We start from the raw sequence: 12,493 nt of genomic DNA, 5'->3' as shown, positions 1-12,493 counted from the left end.
AATTAACAAAGTTATTTAATTCTAAACATAAAGTATATTTTCTGAAAATACTTTTTCGTGTTTTACTCTGTTTTTCTTAAAACCTAAGTGGATATTGTTCTGGGACCACTTTTATACAATTTCTTAGATCAAAAACCATAAGGAAGCACCAAATTTATGCCTTGATTTGTACCCCAAGAATTTTAGTACGGTTTAATTTCACAGTAGAAACAGAAACCAGGGCAAAATGTTTTGCAAACTGGAACTCGCTAATCAATCATTTTTTGACCTACGTTTATATGAACTTTTTTTATTTATTTTTGGCTATACAATCATCTCCAAAGAGATTTCTGTACAATTTTTTTTTCACTGTATATTATAAAATTTTATACATATAAATGAATTCCAATAAGTTATAACATTTAAGGGGATCTTATTGATTTTTGTTTAATTTTAAATTTACAAACACACAAACAAATAAAAATACATATCTGAATATAATTTATAAACAGAAATAAAAGGTATATAAAATAAAAACAATTATTCTTACCAACTGGCAATCTTTACCATGATCAATATTTGAAACTGACTCTTCATTAGAATTTACATTACTTTCTAACTCAACACTTTCTTCAAAATTCTGAATAAAAAGAAAAGCAACAATAGTAAGATATAATAAACAGAAATAACTCACTCCATATGGCAAGAACTTAACACATATAAAAATTTAATGATCTATAAAAGTAAATACTGAGTGGAATACATTAAAAAAAAAATCAAGAAGTAAATTAAAATGAAAAATGCTATTAGAAAACAATTCACTATGCACTAAACTGTTTAACTTTTCGTTTGATTACAATTTTATAACTAAAGACCATCAATATTTTATGTGAAAAATGAAACTAAGGAAGACATTTCAGTTTGTTATTGAGTAAAAGGCATTTCTTGCAAAGTTTAATTTAGCTTATTATCAGGTTTATTAAAATATGATGTAATATTCATAGTGAATAACTATCATCGTATTACTAATTTTTCTTAATTACTGAGTTAATCATTTTTTTACCTACACATATTTATAAACACTCTGTATAGCTTTAAAAAACTAAAAAACAGATTAAGAATGTATAACCAAACAACCTGAAATAATAATCTACATGATTATTTCATTGCACAACCCAGTAACAAAAGTTAACATTACTGTTTTTTAACACACTAAGACTTAAGTGAGTACGGTAAACATAACTTTTCAACAGCGCCATTCGTTAGTTTTTGAAAATGGCATACGTCAAATAAGGATGAACATTAATAAAAAGGATTTACACGTACTAAGAAAAGAGGTTAATATTTTATCAGTCACATGAGTGAATTAATGCAATTCTCGATTTTTCTTAGTACTGTGTTAATAATTTATTCTTAAACCATACTCTTTATCCTAATACTACTACCTAATCTCTTATCCTGATATTCTACACTTACTATTTCAACTAAATTAACTAAGACTGGGTGCCATAATATTTTCTTTTTATGATATTTCTTCTTTACTTAGTATAGCTTCCAGTTCATGCTAGTTTTTTTATTTCAAATAGTATCAATCAACGTTAATTAAACCTTCTTCAATAATAATACCACATTTCTAGATAAGATTTATTTTTTTCTTTGCTTTTTATAATGCTCATCAACATACTGATGCCAGAAAATATTTTTTTTTTTTATATTGTAAATACTTTTTTCTCGGAATTTCTTATTTCTAGGACAGTTTTTTGAACAGGAAAGCTCTTGTGCTTTTAAAATTGTATTGCTAGTTCATCTGTTATTTTATTATTAGAATAACATAGAACAATTTAATTCATGACTAATTTGTTCTCTCTCCCTAAATATTTGTAATAACTCAACGAAGATCACTCTTCTAAGATATTCCATTATGAATGTTTTTCACTGTTTATTTATAATGAACACACATGGAAAGATGTAAATATATAGATCATAAAATATAGATAGCACCATTACAAAGAGCTCTGGTGATGAGGCCATTTTCTTTTCTTTAAGAAGCAAGCTCTAGACTAATGATTGGACTCATGAGTAAGGACTATATATATATATATATATATATTTATTTTATTTATTGACTAATGAATCCACAGAAGCTTGCAAAGAAGCTTGTATGTGGCAATGTGAAAATGGAATTTGTAGCATATGAAAAATGCCATGCTTGACTGGGATTCGAACCCAAAACCTCTGAATGAAAGCCAAAATGCTACCACTCTGCCATGGAGAATGGCTAAATAAATATTTGGTTTAAGGACTGCAATCATTAGTATGTCATGCATGCTTCTGAAGGTAAACAAAGTGGCCCGTATATATTTATATAAATATAACCATATGTTCTAATTAATTAACAATGTGATACAAAACTAGGTTTTTATTTAAAATCAATTTAAATAAATAGAAACAATACCTTTTCAAGAACCACTTCATCATTAGTTCTATTGTTAATGTTACTACTGTTATCTGCAATTTGCTGTGATTCATCAAGAACATCATGCTTAGCAATCTAAAGTATAAAATTAAATACAGAGTTTAATAAAAAAAAAAAAATTAAGGAAAATTAACCAATAATAATATTTTACCAGAAAAAACAATACAAACTGTACATTCAAAATAAACTATACTGCTAAGAGTAAGATTACATCCTTTAAATGTTAAATTTTATGATTTCTTAATTTGATAAAATAAATTATTATCTTATACAAAGTAAAGAATATTTGCACCTAAATAACTCCTCTTGATTAGATATGTCACACATTATTACTGCTAATGGGGGTGGGCAAGTGTGATTCTGAAAGAAAAGGTATATATTTGTTGTAAATTTTGATATTAACTCTGTAAAAAGCAATTTGTTAATTTATGGAAGTTTAAATAATAGATGCTCTATTGAAGTATTTGTATATAAAATATTATCTGGTAACCTTTCATTTAATTATATTGAATTTTCATAGTAAAAGTTAACGGCACAACAATATGGTTTGTGTGACTGACTTTGATGGGACTCTTCAGCACCATATAACTTTTGTTGAATGTCTGAAGAAAGCAGCAAAAATATGAAAAATTAATTTGCCAGAAATGCTGAAAAATTTATGTAAAAATATTGGAAAAAGAGGTACAGTCACTAGACATGGCAAAAAATCATCTGAAACAATTAGGACATGTACCAATGTTAGCCAGTATTTTTAAGAAAGATGAATGTAATTGTGGAGTATTGACTGCTGAATGCTGGTAGAATATTTAAGTAGAGGTGTTGTAAATTAAAAATAATTTTTATATAAAGTGGCTGGTTCTAGTAGATATTTTTTTCTCCTGCAAGCACAATAAAGTGTTATTATGAGCATCCGGACATATCACTAATATAGTGATATTTATATTATTAATATTGTTTAAAAAAATTAAACAACAGTAATAAAGAAACAAAGCATAGGTGTAAAACGTTGTATGTTGTATGCTATGTTATAACTTAAACACAGTAAAATAAATACAATATTAAAAATTTAACTTAAAACAACAAAATTACCTTCCTGCTTATCCCAAATGCCATAAATAGATGAAAATCATTATATGAGTAATCAAATATTTGAAACCAAATGCACAGTCTTAAGAAACTGTAAGAGATTCAATAACATCAATATATTGTTGCTAAGAAATTTTGGATGTTAGCCCCTACTTTAAACTTTCGACAAAGTGCCACATAACAGACATAGTTCACAAGGAAGTGGTGTACCACAGTACAGAAGTGGTGGCAGTCACAGTGAACACAGATGAGTGCATTGGTCTGATTCATGAGGTGCCCATGAGTAAGTTTAGTGTGCCATATTCACAAATGGTCATAAGTAACCTCCTCTCGACGGTTTATTCCTGTATGAGGTTGTACCATGGTGACACAGTGTTCTTAAGTGGATGAAGTTTACTGCTGATGGTATCATTTTATTCACTTTGCCACTCTTCATGGACTACTCTTTTAAGAAAACAGGCAATTGAATATTTAGAGCTAGGAAAAGGTGCTGAGCTCTGATGCCTAGTGGAGCAGAAGATCTTGGGTGTTCGTCATATCAATTATGATATAGGTTAGAGACCAGTGCATCAAAGCTAAAATGATTTTGTTGTGTCTTTATGTGAGCTACATAGGAGCAAATCATTTGGTTTCATCTATTCCAAAGAGATGGCTCTCTACTGTCCACTAGTAAATTTACCATGGGACTTGAACGAAATGCACCTGTAGCAAGATGGATAAATGAATGATGAACTGCAGACTGCATCGAGCATCTTTAGAGCAGTAGCCCATGCTGATGGACGAATAAATCACAAAATAGCCAAGTCAAAGCAGGAATGAACCAGAGCTCAGTAGAAGCACAACATGCACTCCCCAACAAGTATTAGGTAGAACTCTCAGTATGTCTAGCATTTTTGGACATTTTATCTTCAGCTCTTTTAATGTGTGCTGCACACATCAGTCATTGGTCAAACCACAATCCTAAAAAATCTAACCTCGCATGCATGGTTTAACTGGTTCACTATGTAAAAACATCTGAGGGTAACATATTTTCCCTCAAGCGTGAAAAGCAAATGCATTTCATTTTCTCTGGAGAAAACGTGAATCCAGTTGTTTTATACCACAACTCTAAATGGGTTATTGTGTTATGGAGCAGCTTCTCGGCAGTAGCTAAAGTTCTACAATGAACATAAAGGAGACAAAGATTGTACATATTACAAAATAAAAATTGATACATTAGTCAAATAAACATTCATACTGTATAATATTTCAGAAATTTTTAAGTACTGACTGTGTTCTAACTGAACTATCAGAACAGAAGAGAAAATTTGTTTATTTTTTCAACCCCAATCTTCCAATGGGTTCATAAAACAAATTATACACGCAAACACACATTCCTTAAATGGGTATGTAAGCACACGTTTATACAACATTTAAATCTACTCAGATGATTTTCAGGGTGAATTACATATCTTTAAAGGTTATTTTTCATTAATTCATTATTGCACTCAAACAAGAAACATACACTCAAATGTGAAAAAATAGAAGAAAAAATGTCAACAGAATTTATCTTCATCTGAAAATTAAATTTTTTAAAGCAAAAATTTTATATTTTAAATACTTACAAAGCAACAGACCCCACTGAACTCTATTCCTTAACATGTAATGATTCAACAACATTAGAATGCTGCAGAGAATACTGTGATAAAACACAAATACATTATCCTAGTGAAATAAGATTTCAAAGAGTAAACAGCTAAGGTTTGCATGACACAAATTTTTTATAGATTAATAAGTTAAATAACTCACTATCTGTATGACATTAAAACAGCAAATTGATTTAACTTCTACTAACCTTTGCAGGAGATGGTCCATCTTCACTGTCTGCTTGTTTATTATTTTTCTCAATTGCTTTATTCTCCTCAGATTGCACAAATGCAATTACTTTTTGATATCGTTGATATGGGCTAACAAACTTCCACTGTCTCTCTTTTCCTTTTAACAAGCCAGAGTTCCACTCTGGTGCAGTCACCTAAACCAAATTAACTGGTTTAAAAGGACATACATACTATTTGTTCAATATCTGATTATTTTTAAATAATTAAAACAGAATTTTTTAATGTTCCTCAGATTTAAAAATAAAAAAATACAAAGTACTTTTTTCATGTAAATTTTAACACCATACCTTCCTTACAAGTAGGTCACTTAATTTTGATAAAACATAAATAAATGGATTAATTAAAAAACATAAATGAATTACTTTTATAAAAACATTTGTCATAAGCAACACTTAAGGTTTAATTAAAATAGATTTAAGGATAATAAAGAACTCTTAAACAACATATTTATATGCTGTGTACAGTTTGTGGCAGTGAGTCTTAAGAACAAAAAAGGTTATAGGGTTTAAAAATGTGTTAAAAGCAAGAGAATGTAAATAATTATAGATAAGTTTGTAAAGAAAAAATGTATAATTAAGTCTTATGAGGAATCTAAGGAGAATCCTTACGTTTTGGTGAAGAAAAAAAGAAAAGACAGTTGGTAGACCATACTTGATGGAGAAATAAATTAAACCAATCAAATGCCCAAAAAGAAAAATTTAACAGCTAAACTAAAAAAGTAACTGATGTCATAATAAATTACCTCATTATCACGCAATACATTAATAACTGATTTATCAGTTGCAAATTTATTTTTTTCTATAACTACTGATGTTGTTACACCTATATTGTTCAGTAATAATGTAGGTAAATTTTTTCTAAAATCATCACTATGTGACAGATCATGTGGACAATACAGTTTGCTATCAACATTTACTGGTATCCAGTTCGGTTGCATTTCATGAAGGGACTGATTTAATGGTTCGCCCTCAATGATTGGCTGAAACAAAAAAAAGAATGAAATGAAAATCCTGATAACAAATAACATAGAATATGAAATAAATTAATATCAGACATCACTGCAAACATCAACTAAAAAAAAATTAATCCAAGTGAATAGTTACAGGAAAATTACCCAAAAACTTTTTAGATAAACACCAATAGTAGTAGTTTGGAAAGAGTAATTTTCTCCTTTTATTAGTACATAAATAAATAAATCAGATGGAAAGCTTTGATTTTTAATTTTCCTCCACAAAATATCTTAAAATGAACTCAATGCCTGAAATTCCACCATGGCTGAGGATCCAGCAGAAGCTCTACCAAAGTTACCTAAATTCGTATAACAATCATGGCACTGACCTTAACCAAAGATTGTTCCTTCGCCTTTAATATAATTTTATGTATTTCCCTTTCATTCTGTTTAACTAGAGGTGGAACAGGATTGCATAATGCTGATATTCCTTGGACTTCCCTTGGAAGATTTTCTGCGATATTCAACAACATATGATTTGGTAACACATACCTGGAAAATAAAAGTTTTAATCACAAAAATAATACCAAATTCTAAAATGGTGTTAAATATTGCAAAGTAACTAAACAAAACAGAAGTACATACCTACATTTTTTGCTAAATGTCTTATTATAACTTAGTTAAGTTTATTTACTTTTTCCTGGGAGCACAATGAGGTGTCAGCAGCTCCTGGATACAAAATTATTAGAATAAATGATTGAAAATTAACAATTAAAATTGATCTTAAAAATTAAAATGTTGTAAAACACCCACATGGAGTAGTGCTAGGCGTTTCACATTGGTTTGAAATTAAATCCAAAATAAAAATAATATTAAAAATCTAACAACAACAAAAATTGTCAAAAGGCAGAAACATGATTGTTTTAATCAAATAATTCAGTCCAGATGCACGGCATTAAGAAATCATAAGATATTTGATAACATCAATACATTGTTGCCTAAGATTTTTCAGATGTTAGCCCCTAGTTAAAACTTTTGATGTAATGCTGTATAACAAGACACAGTTCACAAGGATGTGGTATACTGTTAGTTGGCAGTTGCAGTGAACACAGACGGGTGCATTGGTCTGACTCATAAAGTGTCATGGGTAAGTTTAGTGTGCCCTATTCATAAATGGCCAGTAGTATCCTCCTCTTGATGATTATTCCTGCATGAGGTGCTCCATGGTGACACAGTGTTCTTAACTGGACGAAGTTTATAGTTGATGGTAGCATTTCATTCACTTTGCCACTTCTCACGGACCACTCTTTTAAAGAAAACAAACAAGGTCTTCAGAAACAAAGTAATTAGTGAAAGAAGGCTGCAAACAAGCCTCTTCTACCACACCATCACCACACTCAATGCCTGAAATTCCAACATGAATGGTGATCCAGCAGAAGATTACACTTTTGTTAAGGCCTTATTAATAGCACACAGCTCCATGACAAAAACCAATGACGATGCTGAGAAAGCCAAACATGTATGTTCTACTACCAATTATAAAAGCACAACCAACAGAACTATTGTGTTTAGAGCCATCTGTATAAACTATAGCATCTGGTTTCACACTATTTACAATATTAAAAAATTTTTCTCTAAAGATAACCAAATTTGTGTCCTTTTTCAATATTGACCAAGACTAAGGCAATAATTCAAGGGGGAAAGCCGCCAAGGTGGGTAAAAATTTTGAGTAACAGGAGGCACTGGAGGTAATTGTATATTTAGAGATAAAAAAGCACATAAGCTCTGATGGCTAGAGTAGTAGATCTTGGCCTATCCTCATGTTGATTAACATGCTGGTGGGAGAATACTGCATCAAAGGTAGGATGATTTGGTAGATCTTTAATGTGAGAAACCCAGGAGCATATCATTTGGTGCTGTCTACTCCAAAGCGATGGCTGACCACTGTCTACTAGTAGTCTTATCACAGAGCTTGAGCAAAAAACACCCATAGAGAGACAGATAAATGAATGACGGGCTGCATCAAACATCTTTAGAGTGGTAGCCCATGCAGACAAACAAGCCATGCATCCATACTCTAAGCAGGAACGGATCAGAGCTCGGTAGAAGCACAACTTGCATACTCGATCAGCACCCCAATGAGTATTAGATAAAACTCTCAGCATATTTAGCATTTTTAAACATTTAACCTTCAGCTCCTCAGTTTATTTTATATGCACAATCTCTGAGCAGTACAAGTGAATTAATTACAGAGGTGTGGTCATAAAAAAAATCTGAAAATCTAAGACTAATATTAAAAAAAATTTAAAGTTGTTGAGTTTTTCTTTCCTAGCTGTTATAACATAGGAAATGTATTGCTATTAGTAAAAAAAAGAAACAGTTTTTTTATTTAATAAACTAATATTATTTACAAATATTATTATTCATAAATACACATAAATATTTATTACTTAATTGTTAAGCTGCAATTAACAGAACCAGCATCTCAAAATATACATTTTATAAATGAATTTATGAAAAAAATGTAACCCAGAGAGTTATGTTGAGATTAGCTTAGCTGATCCCACTATCAGTGGCATAATCTGTATTATCAGTAACTTTTGTCAGTTATAAACTTAACAACAGCAGAGTTACACCAACTAGAAACTTTTAGAAAAATGTTTCCTCTGGAAGATATTTTGTATTAAAAAAGTTGCTTTTATTACAATCACCTGTTACTAAGTCTGCAAATGAGAGTGAATAATTCCATATAATTTTTCAGGAGCATAAGAAATAATTAACTAATATAATTACTATCCACAGCAAACGTCTTTACTTCAGAGGAGAGTCGTATGAAATTAGCTTTTTAAAATGCAAAACTGAGCCAAATTTATAATTAATTGACTTTTTACTAATATCAAGCCTCATAAAACACTGATGTACAGAGTGGCGCATGAAATGATCCAAACATTTGGTTTTGTTGAAAAATATTTATTTGAATCGCAATATAGAAAAGTAAAATACAATGTGTTTACTATATACATGGAGATTATGTTCTGCTTATTACATGTTAATATGACCACAAATGTACCTAGCAACTTCTTCAACATGAACTCCTATGTTGTTAATAACTCGTCAACACATATCCTCTTTTGTTATCTTATTGTAAGCCTTGATGATCAGTCACTCACAGTTCCATCACTGTATGAAGATGTTTATGAAAAAACCTTTTCCTTTAGAAATCCCCACAGAAAATAATCACATGAGTTCAAATCAGGACCGTTTGGGGGCTAGTTCTGTCCACACATAAAACAATTAGGAAATCAGTTTAAAATCACATTTGCATTAAGTTTCAGGCTGTGTGCGGTCTGGTATCATCCTGCATGAACCAGTTGTTTTCTAATCGAAACCCTTTTGCAAGAAGCTGAGGAACAACACTATTATGCAGCACATTCAGATAACATTCACTGTTTGCTATCTCTTGAAAAAAGAATAGCCCTATTACCCTGTGACTTTAGATATTGGCCCGTACCGTAATACCTGGAGCATGATACTCCTTTTCATGAAGTGCATGTGGATTTTCGAAAGCTCAAAAACACATTTTGTTTATTAACGACCTTGTCAAGGTGAAAATGTGCCTCATCTGAAAACCAAACATTGTTCAACAGTACATCTCAGTTCACAGGCCATTCAGCAAATACCATTCTTTGATGTTTGTTGTCAACCATTAATTTAGGAAATACTGTTATTTTGTATGGATACAAATGCAAATCGGCTTTTTAAATTTGCTGCACAGATCGCCTAGAAATTCCAAGTTGTATTGTTACTTTTCTTGTTGATTTGCCCAAGCTCCTCAGCAACACTGCTTGAACAGCTTCGAAATTTTGTGGAGAATGAACGTTCTCCACTTACTCTCAAATACTGAACCATCACTATTAAATTTTTTGTAAAATCTATATATTGTTTTAAATGAGGGCGACCACAGAGTTTGAAAATGTGCTTAAAACTGTTTTGTATAAGCACCACACTTATTGTTTCATTAAAAAACAACATGGTCTTTACATACTGTTCAAGTCAGTCTTTCTTTGTCAGGCGCACTTGGAAAGAGAAGAAACTAATATTTATGAACTGCTGTCACTTCTGCCAACATAAAAACATAAATAATTTTTATACTAAACAATTATTACCAAAACAAATGTTGGATCACTTTATGCACCACTTGTAAGTAAAACACTGTAAAACTGTAAGTAAGTAAAACTGTTCATTGAATATAAATTTGATTTGGTTTAATAGTTCTGCATAATCTCAATTAATCATTGTGGACAGAAACATCATACATAATAAATCTGATAAATAAAAACATACATAATACTTTCATCTTCATCTCTAGCAACCTTATCTCTCCATTGATATATATGTTTCAGGGCATACATTTGCCTATTATCAAACATTTTTTTGCTCTTTCTGTAGAATTCCATGTGGCTATCATCAGTAAGGATATTTTTCCAATATTTCTGGAAAAAATTTACACAAAACAAAATAAAAATTTAAGTTTCATAAGGCAGGATATATTTTATCTCTTAAAATTATTATTTTTTTTTTCCTAATACAAGAACTAGCACATTTTGTATTTAAAATCAATATGAGATGATTCTAACTCCATAATTAAACTGGTCATTAAAAAAATGATACCTTCCACATGTCCTTAAAGTATTACTCAAAATTTGAACTACAGATATGGATAATGGAACATTTTTGGTGAAACATTTTCATATACTATATAGATGATAAGGACAGATGTATAAAATAACGAAGCTAAATTTAATAAAATGTTTCTTACACAAAAAAAAATCATCAAGCTTTTTAAAAAACTGGGTGCAACATGACTTTAAAATGATATGTAACATTGAGTATTAATGATCACATCAACTGATGAAACTTCATACAATAAAGTAATGAGACTGATTTTTCTTTGCAAGATGTGGCAACCCTGCAGCTTGCGTAGGCACACCATCTTTGACCTTGGTCTATAAGCTACTTCTAGTCCAAGTGGCACATTGATGCAACTGCTCAGTCGTGAGTTGTGCTGTAATAAGTGAACCTGTGTTTGTGTCTCTCGTCACAGAAATGAAACCGCAAAATATTGCGCAACAGTATGCCATTTCTTTTTGCGTTAAATTGGGTGAAAATGCGACAACTTATGGTAAGCTTCAGAAGGCTTTTGGAGAGGAGGTTATGTCAAGAGCTCAAGTTTTTTGGTGGCATAAAATTTTTAGTGAAGGCAGAACGAATGTTGAAGATGAAGACCGCAGTGGACGACCATCAACCTCACGGACAGATGTCAACTTGACCAGGGTGCATGAAATCGTACGATCTGATCGAAGATTATCCGTGAAAATGATTGCAGAAGAACTCAACATCAATCGAGAAACGGTCCGTCTAATATTAACTGAAGATCTTGGTATGAGAAAGATTTGTGCAAAAATGGTCTCCAAAAATCTCACACAACAACAGCGAGAAACACAGAAAAATGTAGCAGCCGATCTGTTAGAGCAAATGGAAATCAATCCAGATTTGTTGAGCCGTGTTATCACTGGTGATGAAGGTTGGTTTTTCAATACGATCCAGAGACAAAACGCCAAAGTTCGCAGTGGTGCTCAAAGGGATCACACAGACCAAAAAAAACTCATGTCAAAGTCAAAAGTGAAATGCATGCTTGTGTGCTTCTTCGATTCCAAGGGAATTGTTCATAAAGAGTGGGTGCCTCCTGGACAAACAGTTAACCAATATTTCTACAAAGAAATTTTAGAAAGACTTCGTAAACGAGATCTTCGTGTCCGTGCCAGCATTGCTGATAATTGGATTCTGCATCACGATAATGCACCATCCCATACTGCTCTGTCAGTACAGCAATTTTTAACCTCAAAACAAATTTCAGTACTACCACAGCCACCTTATTCACCAGATATCGCTCCGTGTGACTTTTTTCTATTTCCAAGAGTCAAAATGGCGGTCAAGGGACACCATTTTCAAACAACAAATGTCCAAAAATCAGTGACGAGGGTCTTGGAGGATATTACAGAAGATGAGTTCCAGAAATGTAACACTAAACATGACTAAAACGGTAAGCAACATTTTTTTCACATC

General features: G+C 31.3%; 1 protein-coding gene across 1 annotated transcript in view; it reads right to left on the bottom strand.

Annotated features, from left to right (window-relative positions):
- The window catches only part of Rrp6 (exosome component Rrp6), an 83,041-nt gene that overhangs the window by 16,759 nt on the left and 53,789 nt on the right, over positions 1 to 12,493 (bottom strand). The window contains exons 10-15 of the mRNA XM_075357058.1: positions 10,712 to 10,860; positions 6,757 to 6,919; positions 6,161 to 6,397; positions 5,376 to 5,552; positions 2,435 to 2,530; positions 530 to 619 (exon numbers count right to left, since the gene is read on the bottom strand). Coding sequence (XP_075213173.1) covers positions 530 to 619; positions 2,435 to 2,530; positions 5,376 to 5,552; positions 6,161 to 6,397; positions 6,757 to 6,919; positions 10,712 to 10,860 — 912 coding nt within the window. The remainder of the gene's footprint in view (positions 1 to 529; positions 620 to 2,434; positions 2,531 to 5,375; positions 5,553 to 6,160; positions 6,398 to 6,756; positions 6,920 to 10,711; positions 10,861 to 12,493) is intronic.

Source organism: Lycorma delicatula, chromosome 2, assembly GCF_047948215.1.
Source record: "Lycorma delicatula isolate Av1 chromosome 2, ASM4794821v1, whole genome shotgun sequence".
NCBI classification, from domain to species: domain Eukaryota; kingdom Metazoa; phylum Arthropoda; class Insecta; order Hemiptera; family Fulgoridae; genus Lycorma; species Lycorma delicatula.
This window is presented reverse-complemented; position numbering and strand designations above follow the sequence as displayed.